Source organism: Bombus affinis, unplaced genomic scaffold (genome assembly GCF_024516045.1).
Source record: "Bombus affinis isolate iyBomAffi1 unplaced genomic scaffold, iyBomAffi1.2 ctg00001163.1, whole genome shotgun sequence".
In the NCBI taxonomy this organism is placed as follows: domain Eukaryota; kingdom Metazoa; phylum Arthropoda; class Insecta; order Hymenoptera; family Apidae; genus Bombus; species Bombus affinis.
The window spans coordinates 6,503-26,552 of NW_026109595.1; the positions used below are offsets into that span (position 1 = coordinate 6,503).

At 33.5% G+C, this 20,050-nt stretch overlaps 1 protein-coding gene, 1 long non-coding RNA gene and 1 pseudogene across 2 annotated transcripts; 2 read left to right on the top strand and 1 right to left on the bottom strand.

Moving 5' to 3' along the window:
* Positions 1 to 1,507: 1,507 nt before the first annotated feature.
* Positions 1,508 to 2,115, bottom strand: LOC126928612 (uncharacterized). The gene is made up of 2 exons (XR_007716844.1): positions 1,967 to 2,115; positions 1,508 to 1,850 (listed from the first exon to the last, which is right to left on the bottom strand). It is a non-coding gene; the product is annotated as an uncharacterized LOC126928612 (long non-coding RNA).
* Positions 2,116 to 4,999: 2,884 nt separating this feature from the next.
* LOC126928614 (G-patch domain and KOW motifs-containing protein-like) lies at positions 5,000 to 6,607 on the top strand. Its single transcript, XM_050744241.1, has 2 exons — positions 5,000 to 5,233; positions 5,504 to 6,607. Exons 1-2 carry the CDS (start codon positions 5,015 to 5,017, stop codon positions 6,026 to 6,028), a joined length of 744 nt encoding a protein of 247 aa, XP_050600198.1. The 5' UTR covers positions 5,000 to 5,014; the 3' UTR covers positions 6,029 to 6,607.
* On the top strand, positions 6,117 to 9,498 carry LOC126928613 (omega-amidase NIT2-like; annotated as a pseudogene).
* Positions 9,499 to 20,050: the final 10,552 nt, after the last annotated feature.

Sequence of the window (20,050 nt, forward strand, 5' to 3'; positions counted from 1 at the left end):
GATAAAACTTCTAACAAGAGTACTGAGACGAGCAACTTTGTACTTACCCCTTCGGAGTAGGGAACGTGATTAAACGTCCGCGAGTTCGAAACTTTTGTAAGTCACTGCACGGCCGCTGCTTATGGTGGAAATGTAATAGATATAAGTACAGAGCGCGTGAGCGAACTAAAAACGCGATATAGGGGTAAAGAGAGAGACCGTTCCGTCCTTCTCTAATGCCCGCGTACTTGTACCGGAAATGTGTAACAACGGTAAACGAGCGCCGTCAGTGTCCACTAGTGTGCATGCCTGATTAAACAAGGACAGAAAATGCTTATATACAGCCTTCTCTTTCTATTTCCATGTCGCATCCATCTTACTATACAGTAGACAGGATTCGACTATTCCATCATTATATTCGCACCCTGCTTACGTGTGAACTAACATTGCCATGACAACAAATCGTTCGTCTCCTGTTTGATGCTCAGTTTTCAACGGAGTTGAAGGGAAACTTTATAAGAGAAAGGAAGTGACGGATTGTCTCAAAGTAATAAACGAAAATTCTCGTAACTATCGAAAAACGATAGTCAATACAAGGATATCATTATCACATTTAAAACTATTACAATGAACGGTGATTTATCGCTGCAAGGTACCACAAATAAGATATCTCATAATTTGCGAAAAGACTTTGGAACTTCCATGACAGTCATGAGTGTGTTTTGTCATTGATTTGCCATATTGCGTTTTTCACAATTGTTGTTCATTTTTTGTGATATTTTACACTCGCACATAGTATCTATGATTTTTTCTTTCGATAATTCTTATAATTATTGTCAATAATTAATTATTTATAACCATTTACGCTGTATTATATATCATTAAGATTTATCTTTGCACGTATCAAGATAGTAGATAACAAAATTATGTTTATATATTTATATTATGTGTATATATTTAGATATCTTCTTAGTTGCAATTTTTTCGAATAATATCGGCGACCAATCGAAATAGAAATTAGTGCGGAAAGAGGGGAAGGAACCAAAATTTGAAAATCGACATCGGTAACTCAGTAGTTATAGAGTAACTCAATCGATAACGTAGATTAACTAGTTATAAATGAAAATATATTTAAATTCAAACTTTAAAAATTAGAAATTAAAAGGCAGAAGGCAAAAAATTATCGCCGAGGATTTATATAATAATAAATAGACAGTACATTCTTTTTGTCTGTCTTACCTAGAAATAAAACAGTTAATTGATGATTATCGTATAGTGTGTACTCATAGCATAAAATTTGTTCAATGAATTAAAAATTATATTTTTTAGATATGTAGACATTAGCGATGTATTAATCCGGGAAGCTCGTCTACCTCGGAAATATCGAGTCTGCGACAACGTCGATTTGGAAATTATTCTTACAGAATATGAAAATTATTACAAGATGAAATTCCAAAAATATCCTATATTGTGCAAGAAAATAACTGAAAAGGAAATAAAGACGAGGGAAATGACAAATGCGAACAAAGTGTAAGAATTTAAATTATTTAACACTATTCAACGTTCTCAACGTATTCAACGTATCGATTACAATATCATTCAATCTTTGAAGAAGTAGTAAAACGTGTCAAATCTGTTAGCAAACAAACGAGAAGTGAGTCTGTATCTGGGTCTGTGAAAGGGAGGAATGCACAACAGAAGATGAGGGGTGATGCTACGGATGATATTAATCTCGCAATGACAGTGACATCAATTTTCGCCAATGAAAGCGATGAATCTTCATCAGAAGAGGAGAGCTATTTAACATCTTAATGGAACAATCCACGCAATCAAAGATATCAAAATAGGCTCAGAAGCTTTATATAGACAATCTGGAATTATGGAAGATTATTGAAGACATTTCATGCGTAAGTTATTTTCGATTAATATACGTATTGTAAATACTGATTTCAGTAAAGCTTTAAATAACGAATTACATAACACTTACGGAAATTAATACGGAGATTATGCGCCATTTCATCTTTGTATTGTCGTAGGAAATCATACTGACAAAATTAAATGTATATTGGGACAACATCGTAGGCCTAGAGGAATGTAAATCTGCTATTAAGGAGGCCATTGTGTATCTCCTCAAGTACCTTATCTTTTTTAAAGGCCCATTTTCTCCCTGGAATGTCAATGCACCTTTTTTAACATAACGGCCAGCTCATTGGTGAGCAAATGGAGAGGTGATTCCGAGAAGTATATCCGTGTAAGTTGATTTCCTTTGTCTATGAAGAAGAGATTCTGGAATATATCATATATAATAATAATCATATATAAATAGAATAGTTACATTAATACATTTGTTAAACTGAACAGGTTTTATTTGAACTTGCCTATAATTTTTCGCCTACAATTATTTTTATCGACGAGATTGACTGGATAGGCACAAATAAAGGAGTAAACTGTACATTGTCTGAACCTGCAAAGAGATTCAGATCAGAACTTCTTTCTAGATTGGATGGATTAGTATCTAACGAAAATTCTAATGTAGTTCTTTTGGCTGCAACTAATTGCCCTTGCTATGTATATCACGCTATTTCAATGTTTTCTAAGTAGAAAATATCTTAATATCATAATTATTCATTATCTTAATCTTAATTATTGTGTTGTGCGGAATATTCCTTTGTTATTATTAATATAACAGAACAATAATATTTATTGTAAATATATTATTAGGGACATTGATGCAGCTTTACGCAGATGCCTTGAAAAGAAAATATACGTATCATTACCAAATGAAGTTACTCGACTTGGTATGTTCAAATTATACCTTAGCAACCAGTTATTAGAGAATATGGATATTGTAAACCACATAATAAAATCTACTGAAAAATATTCTTGCGTGGATATAAAATTGCTTTGTAAGCAAGCATGGCTGCTCGAAATAAGTCCAATATGGGAAAAACTTGAAAAAAAAAAAAAGAAAAAAGAAACATCTGTTACGACTTTGAAATATGAATTAAAGAATTATGAAATAATAGCAAAATTGTTAAAAAACAATGTCACCTACAGTTACGGATGTGGATAGATATGAAGCGTGGAATAAATATGTATGCCATAAGAACATATTTTAAAAAATATAAATGCTTATCATATAAAAATATAAAAATATAAAAATATAAAAATATAAAAATATAAATGGTTATAAATTATTAATATAATTATCGTTCGAAAAATTGTTCGTGTGCGTGCATTTATGTGTGCGCACGCGTTATAAACAAGTTTGAAATGTTCGTTCTACATATATGTATACGTGGTATACATCTTCCCTTATAATATATAATATGTGTAATCTGAGTGGTAATATCTCCACGTATTACATATGTGTTAGTGTATTTTATCGATAATCTGTCTTTTATTTCCTCTTATCTTATTAACGCATGTATGGGCGCGTATATGCGCCGGGCGAAAGCTATGGTTATATATGGGATTGTTAACAAATAAAAATTAATCTAGGTGTTATTAAAGAAATTTGTTTCACCTTCTAAACTTTTTGATGATTGGTTTACTTTGAATATTTTGCATATTTTTGCATATCATGAGCATTTTGTACATTTCTATACATTCAAACTTTCTATGAATATAAAATGATCCGCACTACTATCTACTTCATAGTATACTCTATACGTTTAAAATGCTCCATTAGAAGCTTAAATCTATCAAAATACAGCTCCTAGGGAAATGTGAATTTTCACATGAACACATAATATCGATTTTCTCATTGAAACGTATAGGCAGGTATATACTAGCATAAGCCACCTTCGGCATTTGGCCGTATGATGCAGCACTAGCTCTGTAACATAGAAAACCATAGGCGTCAGTTCTTCTTATTTCCTCTTTGATATATGTTTACTTTAATGTCACTTATTCAGACGCTTGATACATTGTCGGAATGAAATTTTAGTAATGTGCAAGTAATTTTGAGTAGATTAATAAAGTATAATAAGATATTAGATTCATGTACATAGATTCAAGTGACATCAATCTTTATGTCCAGTATATACATGTGTATTGATCTATAAGTCAGTGTTAAAATAACAAATAAATGGCAGAAGAAGGAAAGAAGATTTCCTTCGGTTTTGCGAAATCTATTAAGAAACCTGTGTTAAAAAATGCTATTCCACAAGAAAAAAAGAAAGTTGATTACATTGAATGCCTTGATGAGAAAGGTATTAAAGTAATAGGGTGAGTTCAAAAAGTAAAATTTATAATCAAGAAACATATAACCTCAACCTAACCTATAAAAATCACCAATAGCGGAATATATATATTTGAAAACAATTTTTTTATTTCAATGAGGAAGAAAAAAAAGATGAACCTCTAATTATTCCATTACTAGGTTCAAAAACCTGGCATGATAGAATTCTTAATAAAATAGATGCAGACATTTTCCTTCCGAAGGCAGATAAGGAAAAGGTAGGAGACGCTAGTGTTAACGAGGCAAAATCAAAGCTATCTAATGGAAAAACATCGCCAATAATATCAATAAAGAAAGAGCCAGTTGAAGATAGTGAAAATAAAGTTGTTACTTTAGAAGAGCAAGCGACTAAAGAAATCATTGGGGAACTTAAGTCAAAGAATAAATATGAAACTAAAACAAATGATTTAACTTTACCTTTAGTAGAAGATGAATCATTAAGAGGCAAAGAACAGGTACGTTATCAACATATTGATGTGCAATGCACAGATGTATTACATTTGCATATTATAAATATCGTTTTGTATTTTTCAGTCTACGTTAGAAGATTATGAAAAAATTCCTATTGATGCTTTTGGTGTAGCAATGTTAAGGGGAATGGGATGGCAACCAGGAAAGGGAATTGGTTGAAATGAAAAGTATGAATTTTACTCTGGATTAAATTAATTATATGTATTTAATACATCACTTATTGGAAAGTAAACAGAGAACATCATTTTTTATTTCACAATCGTTTATTCTAACTATTACAGATTAGTAGCAGCTGTCATACCAGAATTACGACCAAAAGGTATGGGTCTTGGAGCAGACAAAGTAGCATTGCAGAAGAAAAATACAGATTTCAAAAAAGAAGAGGAAGAAGTTAAAATCGAGAAAGGAACATTTGTGAAAATTATAGCTGGAGAACAAAGTAATAATTATGGTCAAATAGAAGGATTCGATGATGATGCAGGAAGGCTCATAATAAAACTAGCTCTTGGTGGAAATATAATATCTGTAAATGAATTTATGGTACAGCCAGTGACTAAATCAGAATATTCTAAGAACTCAAAAGTTCAAAGTTAATATGAAGTGTTAGTTTTTCATTAAGGGACATTTAAGAAAATAAATTTGAATTGACATATACATATAAAGACATAATCGGACATGTAGAAAAACTAATTCAAGAGTACCTGTAAGTGTGTTGTTGCATGCAATTTTTTAAAAGTCCCTTCTAATTTTATATAAAATATGATAAATGTAGAGGTTTTAGATTTCAGTATTTTATGGGGTTAATTTCAGATACAAAAAAGTATGAGGAATATAAGGACAAGGAATCCAAGGGACTCAAGCAAAAGATGGATAGAAAAAGATCAATGTCCCCTGACCCCGAAGACGGTGAAGAACAAAAGTAGTAATAAAAGAAAGAAAATCGGAAGTACGATGCACAATAAGAACAAGTATGATAAAGTGGGGGATAAAAAATCAGAAAGACGAAAAAGGCGCTCCGAATCTAATGATGACAGCGATAGTGATTCTGAAAAGAAGAGACGGAGAGAAAGAAGTAACTCTAATAGTAATGATTCTTATAAATTAAAAAGATTGAAGAAGTCAAAGAAACGTAAGAAGTACGATTGCTCGTCTGAAAGATCAAGTAAAAAACGAGACGACGAGAAAGATCAAGATCTCGATCATTTAGTAGGCAGTAATATTTTCCAGGAACGTATTCGGTCATTTTACTTTCAAGATAAATTGTACAATTTTATTTATACAGATTTTATAATAAAGTGTATTTTTACAAAAGTATATTTCTTTTCTTACCCTTAACTGAAAATTACATTTAATTATAATATGTAATAATGTTTACAATTACATCAAAGTTAATGTCCTAAACTTTATCAATAATTATTAAAAATCCCCGCGTATTGCTTACGTAATGTTGATATCGAGTAATACCATACATAACCTCAAAGAACATTATGATACTTACGAACATCGTTAAACAAGTAGTGCGAACGATGTCGAGTAAGTATTCACTATGTATAAAGTATTTATAAATAAAAAGTATGGGAAATATATAACCGAGTGTATTTAACTTTTCCAACATTTTAGCATTTCGCTTGGCGTTGGTACAACTTCAAGTAAATGAAGTAAAAAGCAAAAATGTAGAGCGGGCAGTTTCCTACATTTCAAGCGCGAAAGAGCATAATGCTGATATTATCGCTCTTCCTGAATGCTTTAATTCACCATATGGAATACGTAATAATTTGTTTCTTTTTCTAATAATTTATTATATGTATAACAACTATATAGAAAAAAGTAAAAGTAGACAAATTACCTTAACGTTCATACTTCCATAAAGATTGTGAATTGACTCGAGAATATAGAATTTCCCCATTTTTATGATTATCGTGATTTTTGTATAAATATATTTTTTAAGATACTAATAATTAGATACTTATAAACTAGTATTATCAATTATTTTGTATTTATAATTCCACCTATAATAGTTAAAAATTAAAGTTAGTTAAAATCTAACTTTATGTTTCAAAAAGTACTAGCAAAGTCGTTAAGTAACAAGTCACTGGTACTGACCCAAATAGCATGATTGTAATTAAACATTTCTAAATATTCATTTTTCATCTTGAACCTGTAGAAACAATTTATTATATGTACTATTATCTAAGTAATTATATATTTAAGTAAATCTAAATATAAAATTTAGTTATTTTAATAATTTAAAAAATAAAAAATTGACAAACATTTCAACCTAATTTATGGTTGGAACAAAGGACAGTTATTTTTCATTAATTGAAATATTGCAATGCAGAATAGTTTCCAAAATACGCCGAGAGTATTCCTGATGAAACGGTGAAACGAGCGTTGCTTTATCGAAGGCAGCTAAGGAAAACAGCATTTATGTAGTTGGTGGTACGATACCTGAAATAGAGGGCGATAAATTGTACAATACCTGTACTATTTGGGGTCCCGATGGAACTTTGATAGCAAAACACCGGAAGGTAAATAATATACCTCCATGTGGCTTTGAAATTGAAAATATTGGGGTGGAGAAAGTGACTCTATCTAGGAATAATTTAGGAATATGCATATGTACATACGTGTACTATAACCAATTCTATAATTTAAAAAATATGTTATAGGTTTATAAAATACGTTTTGATACGAGAAACATACATTTTTGTCGTAATATAATATATAAATTTTTGTACAATATATTTGTTTTGTAATATAAATTTTTCACATAGGAAAAAACTTATTTTTTCTTAAAAAATATTCCTTCTCAAATATTATTAAATGATAAAACTTTTTAATAAAAGAAAGTGATAAAAACGCTGTCAGTTATTAAATAAAAAACAATTAAAGTTTAGAAGTTCGTAACATTGATGTTAAATTACAAAAGTTACAGCAATAGAGTTAGCAACTATATTTTTATGTTATTAGGTACATCTATTCGACATCGACATTCCCAACAAGATTACTTTCCGAGAGAGTGATTCACTCAGTCCTGGTAATTCCCTAACAATGTTTGATGTGAAGGGCTGCAAAATAGGTATTGGCATTTGCTATGATATCAGATTCGAGGAAATGGCACGCATTTATCGGAACAAAGGTACAGTAGCTTAATCGAACAATACTTAACTAGCATGAAAGTAACTATCTTTCTTAAATATATTCTATATAAAATATAATCAATATAATCTGTAACTCTGTATAAAAAGGAGCTTAATTTAAAAAACCAGTATATTCGCTGAAAATGAAATAAATAAAAGAATTAGAAGCACGACAAGAGGACTGTTCTCGCATATTCATAAATTATGGAATATGGACTGTGCAGCTACAAAGTTAACTAAAATTCAGTGGTCTCGTATTTCCCATTTCTCTGTGTTAGGTTGCCAAATGCTGATATATCCGGCGGCATTCAATATGACCACTGGACCACTGCACTGGTCATTACTTCAGCGTTCCAGAGCGAATGACAATCAATTATACGTCGCCTGTATATCACCGGCTCGTGTTCCTTCAGCAAGTTATGTCGCATGGGGACATACACAGTTGACAAATCCCTGGGGGAAAATCCTTTATGATTTGGAAACTCAGGAAAATATGGTGGTCACCGATATCGGTAATTTCCAGCTTAACATTAAAAGCGAGAAATCCATGATGTAATTAACTTTTAGTCTCGTTGGTTCATCGATTTTGCCGGCTCCCTCTGTATTTGTTGAATTTATTAGCAAGCATTACTTATTACTTCGTATGTTTTTCTTTTCTCTCAGATTTGAAAGTTGTTGAGGAAGTAAGGGCTCAGATACCTACATTTTCTCAAAGACGTACGGATTTGTACGACACTGTCTATAAAAAGGAGTAACTCTACACTGAAACAGAAAATGTTTTCTTATAATATTTCTACTACAATACCGTTTTTTTTTTTTTTTTTTTTTTTTATGACTTATTACTAATTACTTATCATTTGTACTAAATGAATAACTCAATTAAGAAAACCAAAATGTTATAAATAATAATCTGTATATCTTGTGTATCAATATGTAATTGGATATTGTAATAATATTGGAATGTCTTTGATCAGGGATATGATAAAGAACACGCGAAGACTACGTTCTTTTGAACATCTTTAATATCCATCATTTATAACATTAAACATCTTTTTAAATATTTAGATAGATTAATACGTAACTCTTTATATATATAAACATTAATTTGAAGTTACAAGCTTAGAGAAATTGGTCGATTAATATTTATAGATCGGCTGTCTTGATGAAAGGCTTAAAGAAAGCAAAAACATAACAATGTCGCAAATATAATTTATAGTTTAACTTCTTTCTTGTATCTGTCTGCCTTTCACGATGTTTTACCAATTACAATAAGTAATTTCGACTTCTTTGCGCTCCGTTTTAACGCATTCGAGACCGAAAGAAATTCATATCAATCAGTAGGCATAATATATATAACTGTACATAATATATTATAGTATAACATAGTATATAATTTTATATTTTAAAAACATGAGGCATAAAATTTAAGATTGTCATCGACTTAAAATTAAAATATGAAAAGAATATTCCAGAGAGAGAAAAGCACAGTATCATTCTAACAAAACATTCAGATCGTACTGACACCCAGGAATCGTATTACAATAAAATCTCGGTCTCGAATGAATTAACACGAACGATTAACATGAAACACACTTGCGGCTTAAACACCTTCGATATCGAGGAAATTCAAACTTTACAAATAAAAGCAGCCTGTTCCTCTTTCCACCACAGACTCTCATACCATATCCGCTCTTATCCAGGCTTTTACTTGAAATCTCTGTCTATTTACAATTTAAATTTACCCGGACCACTCGTTGAGTCGGCAGCCCTTTATAAATATATAATGAACCCAGAACATATACCTGTGCCCCTAGCTGGTATCAGCTCTAGTAACGTTCATACCGGAACTTTCATACGACGCCAATTTGTCACGCGTGAACATCGATTCTTTCAGGGGTCACGGCTTTATGGGATTATATCCTTTAAAGTAATTAAAGTGATACTAATGATACAGAATTTTTTACAAATATTTAATATGTCCATAAAATAGGAAGTTTCGTGCTCTCTTATTTTATATTAATTATAAATTAGTAAGTTTTACATTTGTTATCTATAGATTTAATAAATTATTAAAATTCCATGAAGACATATTCTGGAACACATTAGAAGATTTTGCTGTAATTTACAACGGATGCTCCGAGTACGAACAGGCAGTAAACGAACAAATAGAAATTCAGGCTATTGTGGTAGTATAGCTCACGTGGGATTTTAAGCTCGAATTGGACTTAAACGTTACGATCGTCGTGAATAATTACGATATATACCCTGTACGACGAGCAGAGAATCTTAAATTATTAACGGCAATTCCTTTGTGCAAAGTGCAATTTTATTAACGGCCTGTAACGAATGAACGGCTCGTTTTGAATAAAGTTTACATTTAGAAAGTAAACACAGAAACACATTTTAAGAAACTAAGATATCGAGTTCTACTTGTAAACATCAAGTGCTCTTCGTTTGAGAAGATTACGAGTCTCTTCTTCGATAACGACATTAATTAAGAAGTTTCGATACCGTTTATGACATTAAGATCTCATTAGTAAAGTTATATCATTAAAATCTTACTGTTCCTAGAGAATATAATATAGTTAAAACTTCCAGAGGATCAACAGGTAAAGAAATTGTTGATAAAAGCATTGTTAGTGACAACTGACTGTAATCGATATCTGCTGGGTGAAGTTGTGTGTTCTGAGAATCTGTGTTAATGCAAGGATTCTGTTACAAATCATCAACTAAAGAGCCAGCGGGCACGTCCGACCGATCGATCGATACCACGAACCTCGAATGAATTAACGCTCAAGGTGGAACGGATTTAATAGATCGAGTGTTAGTGTAATTTGACACTTTGTTTACACTTGCTTTATGCAAACAAAGTTTGATGTTCTGAACTCGATGGTTATAAGATCTTATTGAAACTCCAGTATTTCACCCGCACGGTACGACACTTTGTTGATGATTGTCCTTGTATGTTGTTGATACTCCCCATCAGCCGTTAAATTTTGTTCGTCTATCGTACTTTTCTAGCCAGAGGTTTTCCCTGATGTTTTTCCCTACTGTCTAAGTCATCAGGTTTGCAGCTCGGGGAGGACAGATAATTCGGAATTTCCCAAAGGAAGGAGAGGTGCCGTCCGAGCCATAAAGGGACGGTCACTCAAAATGCCGAATAGATTCATTTAAATAATTATGAGAAACAAGTAAGTTTTGTAAGCACAAGTTTTCAAATGTTATAGTTTGAATCTGTTCTTATAATTTTAAAAAGACCTTACAGCCAGGATCTCTAAAAAATTCGATGAAAATTCTCATGAGACATCAATTGAAACAATTAAACGCAACAGAGAATGGGTATAATCATATAATTCCTCCCCATTTCAAAATTCATTCATATACATCGATTTTTGTTTTCATATTTGTTTTATGTGTGAAGAATATGTATTTATTGGCATCAAAATATTTTCTGTTTCAATTCCTGGTCATTTTAGATCGAAACTTCCAAATATCGTTGATTAAAAATTTTTTAATTTTTAAAATGAAAGGCACTAGTTATAGGACAAAAAGTTGTTTCAATTATTTGAACATTCTGCTTCATTCCTACAATAACATATTTTATTTTAAATGAAAACAAGAAACAATACTATTGTGTATAAGTTTAACGGAGTGACACAGGTGATTTGTAGCTAACACTGTAGCTAACATAGTTTCTGCAATATACCCTTTAATCGAATAGAAACAAGGGGATTTTAGAAATTTCTATTAACCGACAGTATTGTCAACAAGTTTTAACAATGACTGAAGGTTGCAAAATTAAATATAAAATGATTTATTAATAGCATATGCAGTGTTAAATTTGTAAATAAGCAGTTTATCTTTTAAGAATAACAAAGACACCAGAAAATAAAAATAAAGAATATTCTAATTATATTGCAAACTAACGAATAATGTAAAGAATTTATTTTTGTTATCTATATCACAGATTTTAGGTAAAATATTAATTTACTTATTATTAGGAGATTGAATTTGAAATATAATTATAATTTATAAGGGACACCTTTAAACTAGCAGATATTTGGTAGCAGTTCTCTAGCCTTTGTACAATATAACACAGTTCAGTTTAATTGAGTTTAATACCTTTGACCAGCCAGTTTCCAATTTCATTTATGGCATAATCTCCTGACAATTTCATACCCTTCGAAAGAAACACGATTTTCTATTATTGTTTTACAATCGCGGAATATGATCAGTGTTTCAATTAAGCTCCACTGTTTTAATTTCCCGTCTACGCACGATGTGGGTACACCGTTTTTTTGTTGTTTTTAGATACAAGTGACGAGAAATTATGAAATGATATTTTAAATTTAAACTGATTTCATTCATTGATTTATTGTAGCGACAATGGTAACTTGTTTAAATAAAGATTTTATAAATAAAATATTTAAGGTCTAAAATAATAAATTAACACATGTGAAAACATTAAAGCTGTTACCCTTATTCATGGTCTTGTTGGAACGTGTTTAACGAGCGTAACGTAGGCGTGAAAACGAAAACGTTGAGACTCTTGTGGCGTAAAAAGACTGAATTCCTCATAAAAATACAAGAAACGAATACAAGAAACGTGCACATAGTTTATTCTCGACCTTGGATACATAGAACCAAAAAAAAAAAAAAGAAAAAAAAAATGGGTTTTCTGAAACTTTCGTTTCTCGTGATGAGTACTTTATGATGCAATAAAAAATTTTGTCTGAAAATTATACTCAAGATCAATTTCATGATCCATTTTCTCTAACAGATCTCCATCTTCCACAGCTATAACAAATAATTTTTTCACACTCTATACATTTAACATCGATTATAATTCTGATAATTGAAACACCGAACATCAATGTGTTTATTCACTACGCTAACACAGATAACAATTAACAACTTTGACAACTTCCTGGACACCCTGGGCAATAGATTCATAGCTGGATTCCTCGGCTGATCTCTCCTCTGATCATTCCCCCGTGATAGTAACATAAATGTCCCCTCCTATTGAACCCTTCACTTGTGCAGAGATCATAGAAGCAATCAGTCGCCTAAACCCCAAGAAAGCAGCAGGTCACCACCTAATAGGAAATAAAGCAATCAAGTAACTTCCGATAAAAGGGATTGCACTGGAAAAAAACAAGAGATTAAGAAAAAATTCTGAAAGAGACACAAATCAGTAGTATTATTTTATATTACGTTGCGAATTACTTTTCAAAGTAATTCGCAAGTAAGTAATTTCAAAGTATTTCAAAATATAGAATAAAAAAAATTAAAATATTACAATTACCATCAATAAGCTCAGCGTCCACATATGACTATGTGACACATAGTGATTGACGCTTCCAGATATGGGACTATGGTTCTGAAGTGAACCATTTCTGGGTGAGTCATCGACGGTAGTGACATTAAATTCGATCGGATCTTCTGTGGGGTTTAGGCATTCGATGTTGCAACATCTGCGTTCATACCGGAACTTCTTGCACTTCTGTAATAAAAAGAAATCGATTAATTGTACGGATCAATCGTCACTAGACTATTTGAAAATTCAGGTTATTCAAAGAATGAAAGAAGAAGGAATTGCTCCAATTCCACCATTGCTTTAGCAAAACTAGTATTTGAGAACCATTAGTCAAATATATTATAACACTAATACTAATACTAACGGTTTCACCGTCGAAAAGTGGATCTTTCTAGCATGTCTACGCAAATGAAGGTTGGAGGGGGGGAGGGGGAGGGGGGAACTGTACATGCGCCAAACACCTTTACGTTCGTAATTTTTCACACAAATTTACAACTGTAGGGAAAAAATTATCTCTGATGTTTCAGATGTTAGAAATTGACAATATCGCATAACGGAATGCTGTGTTCTAGATATTCTATTTTTGTTACGAAAGTGGTACAAACGAAGTCCACTTAAGAATAGTACAACAAAATCGGTTGACGTTAGGTTATCATGCAGATATCGCGGCTTTTGCTTTGGAAAGCACGCAACTGCCAGTCTCGTCGTCCCTTGTAAACGAGAGAAAGATATTGTAATTGGTCGGGATTAACATAAAACTCGTCGCATGCGATCAGATGGCCTGAATGTTTAAAAAACGAGAGTAGAGTGCGTGCTACGTGGTTCTAACAGTTTAGGCGGAAACTAATTATTGTAACCGGAGCCGAGATATGTAGCGATATTACTTTCCTCGACAAAGCGTATAAGGTGAGGAAAGAATCGCGATAAGGTAGAACAAGAGACAGGAATTCTTTACGTAAAGCAGATCTGTCAACTAGATAGAGATCCTACAGCTATAACTACAGTGAATCCGTACTCTGGCGAATTGTCGTTTCACAAATAAAGCTTCTGAAAAACGGAATTCATAGAATATAACTGCTGTTGTAAGAATCTATATATCTGATTTTGCTGCCGTATTTGTCAGAACGTTTGTTTATCAAAAAAACGCATCCTCTGTAATCTTCTGTAGTTTAACAAGGCACAGTTAATAAAAGAGATAGAGCGTTAAACGGTGACGATTTAATCACAGTTAAATAGATATTGGTCTCTTTAGTTAAAATGCCCTATGATTTATTTGCATCATTTTTTTTCCATGCAATTTAAAATATTTAAATAAACAATATTTACCAAATATTCAAATATTTAAAGAAACAGTAGTCCATACAATATAATTTTATTTGATGGTTATTTGATATTTAATATTTTGGTTTACATACAAAATTGAAATTATACTTTGCTTGAGGACAAAAATTCTAATTGCATTCCTAACATATACCAATAATTATTGATCGAAATAGAAAGAACTGCAGGACTAGGAAGATTACTTAGCATCTTATATAGCCTGGCAAGGCTCGAACGTTTTATCTTCCTGTAGATTTTCTTTGCTTTTAGACTTTCCTTCCATTTCTCTGAATTGGTATCTTCTGTACACTATTTATAAAAGAAGAATAAATTACATGTTACATCCAAGTTACCAATCCAAATAATTTTAAGTAAGAAAAGAGATCTAATGCAGCAGTTTCCACTTAAATATAGATCCGACGATTATTTACGAACAAATAGTATAAATCTTTTAGCAATATGAAATTCGCAATATTTATTCAAATATTTATATTTATAGTACGCCATTAGCAAAGAAGACATGTTTGCGTGCGTTATCGATTTTACGCTTTTGCCACGCAAACATGGAAATTGCGATTCGAAATTGAATTTGCACTGGAAACGGTTGACGTTACGACATCAATAACATATTTCAAAAACACTGACGATATCATACGGAATCAGAGAGATTCTATGAGAAGTTAAACGCATAATCATCCTATTGTAAATAACAGGAACAGAAAGTACACAAGGAATAATACAGAATCATCCTATCATCCTATCCTATTATACAGGATTGCTTTGATTCGAGCTCAAACATAGGGAAATCTGAAAGAATTTTTCGCAGAATTTCCTTCCCCTTTGAATTAGCTTTTATACAGAACGACTTTAACCTTTTCAAGGAAATACCTATAGAGTGTGACGATCTATGATTTTAAATAGAGAGGTATATCTGAAAAGAGGTGGATGTAAAACGTAGCATATAAAACGTAGATCAAATCTTTATTCAAGGATTTTTTCTCTTCGCAGAGAATCAGGTTTTCAAGAACGATCGAATATGTATGCACTTGATTTACACGTGAAGTTGTCATTAAAAATATTGTTGCGTTTAAAAAGATAAATATTCATTTAAATTTAATGAAATTGTTAGTCCAATTGTTTTAAGCTTAAAGATATGTAGGTGTCACATTTATATATTGAAAACCTGGGAGCGGCATTAATTAACAAACCTAGTCACGCGCACACGTACTTTAAAACCATGCTTGAAAATCGATATTCCCTGAAACAATGCATCGTTCTGCGCTTCCAATTTATTTTCGCACGAAGAATCAGTCCATTCATCGTTGCCGTCACCATCGCTACTGTAATCTATATTACTCGAATAAATTCTATATCTTGATTGGAAAATCGCATATTTTAACGAACTTTCTGTGTTTTTTTTTTTTTTTTTTTCTATGATTTTAATTGGCAATTTCCGAAATTGAACTATAGCTTGAGAATAAACCGATAATATTTGAGGGTATATATACATACATCATGTTTTTGATGGGTTTTGTAGTAAAATAATTGTAGAAAAAGCAAACTTTTTAAGAAAAAATTACCATATTCGAGTAATAAATTATAGAAAATTACCAATGTAATTCAGCTAATTAGTGCCCCAGTTAATTTCGATGTTCACTACCACGCCACTTAAGAAGTGGTTTCGTGTCCGAGCGGATTTCCCCCACGTAAAGAAAAAAAGAAAAAGAAAAAGGAAAAAAAAAGAAAAAGAGAAAGGAAGAAAAAGAAAAAGAAAAAGGAAAAAAAAGAAAAAGAGAAAGAAAAAGAAAACGAAAAAGAAAAAAAAAGTTAATTTGGATGTTATAAAATGTTATATAACCAAGAACTTATCTTCTACTTGGTAGTCGCATAAGAGAAGACCGAGCCATTGAATCGCTCAAATAGATTAGCTGATTCGCTTAACGTAATTTTACTTCCGATGACGTAAACAAGAGCAGAAAGTACACAAGTAATAATACAGAAATGTCAAATGTACAGAAGAATAAATTTCGTTAAATCATTAGCACGTAACATTTCCTTATAATTCCATTTGTGTATAGCAAAATAGCTTGTGTGCTTTCATGAATTATAATTGATATTTAGAAGCTTTCATGTAGGTAGATATATAACTCGTGTTAATTAGTAATTTAACAATACATCATGACAACATATCATTTTCGTTTCTTCGTTTATCTCGTTATGCGCGTAAACGAATGTGTAAATAAAGACATATAATCAACGATAACATGTAGTGGCAAACATGATAATTATCGACAAAGGAGAATATTGGTGAAATGATTGTGGGTGATTTCACTCGGTGTATCGGTACATAAACTTTGATAGACATTGCCGGTGGATTCGCTGTCGGTGAAATCGTGTCGATGAAATAATTGTCAGTGATTTAAAGATAACCCAATTTATTGATCTCCCCTTCATAGAGTTGTACGTCTCTCTATAAAACATATTCTACCTGGAAGGGCTGAAACATTTAGCTTAGTCACACTAAACTGGACTGGACTGCAAGTAAGAAGATTGAAATGCAAAATTCACGTGTGAGCGCAACGATTTAGATGGAAAGTTCGATAAGGCGATTATGTATATTAACCCGAAAGAAAGCTCATGGCTTTGCAACGCGTTACACGCAACACGGAATTTCCCTCGCTGAAATAATCCTATTACAACGATACGATTTTCCTTAACAGATCTCGCAATGTAATTCTCCCTCTACAACTTTTTATTAGGTTTGAAACACGAGAGTTTCGAAGCTCTGCAAAGTCTCGCGAATCTAGAAGTCGAGTTTCAACGTATTTTCGCTTCTTATTTTATAGCTGTTAATAGTTATTATCTCACTCTGCACGTACATCAAACGAGTACTTATGTAAATCCAAAGGAAACGGAAACAACCGAGAATAATTGAGGATAATTCGAATACGTACCGATTAGTAAAGTGTTTGGCAAAGAAAAAAAAAGGAAAATTGTATCGGAGAAATAGGGGAAAAACGGTGGCGTACATCAAGCAATCTTTATGGCTGTAATACATTTTATTATTCATTTATGTTCATTTTCTATCGCGTAACAGACGTTGAAATAACGAGCATATAAATCTTGTATCGCTCGACCTGACTTTTCCCGATGGAAAAATATTCACCAGCCTGGGATCGTGCATCGCTAATTACTCCGTTCTACTTTTCGAACGCGTTTCCATCCATACAGGAAAGCAAGAAGGCAAACCCTATCGCACAGTCATGAAGAGATGCAAAAGCAAGAAACCAACCAACGACATGCCGATCGACATGGTGGAAGCAGTCCTACAGAGGCTATTCACCATGGGACACGGACCCTCCCATTACGAGGGCCGCGAAGAGGCAGAGACCGAAGAAGAAGGAGACATCAGCTTCAGCGTCGTCATCGGCGAAGGCGATGTCGTCGATGCCGCCGGAAGAATGAACACCAAGAAGGCTGCAGGAGTCGATGGAAGACTCCTGGACTGCTGGAAGCAGGAGCTGGAAGCAAGCTGGAACCAGACTGCTGGAAGACGGCCAGAGTAATACTGCTAAGGAAGCCGGGAAAGGATCCCAGTCTCCCTAACGCGTACCGGCCGATAAGCATACTCCCAGCCATGAGCAAGATCTGGGAAAAATGCTTTAAGAAGATCATCGAGAGATGCATCGGAACGGACCCGTTCCATCGGAGGCAGTATGGGTTCAGAAAGAAGAATTAGCTTAGCGAATACCGATAAGAACAGGAAGAAGCTGAAACGGGCACAACGAACGGCCCTGTGCATAACAACGACGGCATATCGTACCGTCTCCCACGCGGCACTTTGCGTGTTGACCGGAAATCTCCCGATCTACATAAAGATAAAGATGCTCGGAGAGACTTACGAGTGGAACAAGATCCATAAGACCAAGATCGGCGCGGATGACGGCAACGAGCTGAAGGGGGAACTGGAGGCGCAAGGAAATTAATACCGAGTGCGCTGCTATTTACCAAAAAGAAGATGGACATCGATCATCACAGCATGCAGCTGTTAACCGGGCATGGGAGTGTGGCGGCACTCGACACTAACTAGTGTCGGACGACGGCAGCGACATCTACAGCCCCCAGTGACAATTACAGCGGACCAGGCCCAACTACCACAGCTATCACGCACGTCCAATAAATATATAACGCACACACGGCCACCTCTACAGGAGTTTCGGTGTCTATAGAAAGAGGATTGGCAAGAGCAGCGACAGCAACTGTCTCGACTGTGGAGACCCTAACGACGATGCAGAGCACGCCCTCTTCACGTGCCCGAGGTGAACGGACAGAAGGATTGAGCTGGAGAACGCTCTTGGCGAGAAGATAGACGTGGACAATCTGATCGCCACGGTGACCGCCAAGAACGAGAGCTGGGATAAATTCAGGCAATTTCGCAAGACCGTCATGTCTCACAGGAGGGTGACAGCGAAGGCCTTGAAGGAGGCAAGGAGGAGAACGAGAGCAACAACAACTACGCGGAGCAGTGAAGGCAGAGATACAAGACAACAAAGAACCACAGAAGGAGATCAGCCCAGTATTCTGAACTAGCTGAGAAGATGACGAGAGCAATACTGAATATACAGAATAGCTGCCCGACGAAGAAGATACAACGGGGCATGAAAGGACAACCCTGATGACTGCCGACAGGTTTTACCGGGGTTGTCTGTCCTCAAAGCAAAGGAAAAAGGAGGAGGGGTTTTTAGTGGGTATGGCAACAACATCCGCCCGAGTCCCACATAACCCAGTGATGCGGATCACTGGGTATGCGTAACAGCATTTTCCCCTCCTCACGCAAAAAAAAAAAAAAAAGAAAAAAAAACTATACACTCTATCAATTTTAAGTTGATAATTTCGTTATTATATAATTTTTCTTAGTCTAAACTGAATCCAGGAAGAAGAACTTTCATCCAATTACATACTTCATTAATTCATGAATTGTATTCGTTACCGTACGTACAAAAAGAAAGTTGACTGATATAAAAATTCAAAGGATAGAACTTCTAAGCTCGCGATTGGAAACAGATTCAGTTCAATGGTTTAATTTGCCATTTAATTGAATTCTCTGGCAATTTCAGCGAACTGTGGGCTTTAAAAGTGTCCCGCATTCAAACGCAAGACTTCTCCTCCACCTTTCTCTTTCTTTCAATTCCAACCTCAAGTAATTGACCTATTAATTCGACGATATATTTACATGCTCGCAAGGGATTCAAACAACTTCGTTGCGTTAAATTCGCAATTATAACCAACAGGAATGTCTCAATCAATGTGCAGCTCGAAACAAATAATAGATAATTAACTTTTCAATATAACGATTGATATGTTTGATGAAGAAAAATGTATGAATTTTTAAAAACGTCTCCTAGTACATTTAGCATTTTTATAGTAAAAACTTAGAACACACACGCACACATATACTATTCCATGAAATGATTTACACAGCTATGAGTCTAATCCTATCATATTATAAAGGGATGAACGAACTTTTCCTAATAAATATAACTTTATACAAAATCTTGTTTAAAAAAATTAGTTTTTTAT

Excerpts from the sequence above, each read along its gene's own strand:
- LOC126928614 (XM_050744241.1), top strand. The coding sequence starts at position 5,015 with ATGGGTCTTGGAGCAGACAAAGTAGCATTGCAGAAGAAAAATACAGAT. Across the intron at positions 5,234-5,503 it reads TATCTGTAAATGAATTTATG|ATACAAAAAAGTATGAGGAA; the intron begins GTACAGCCAGTG and ends GGTTAATTTCAG.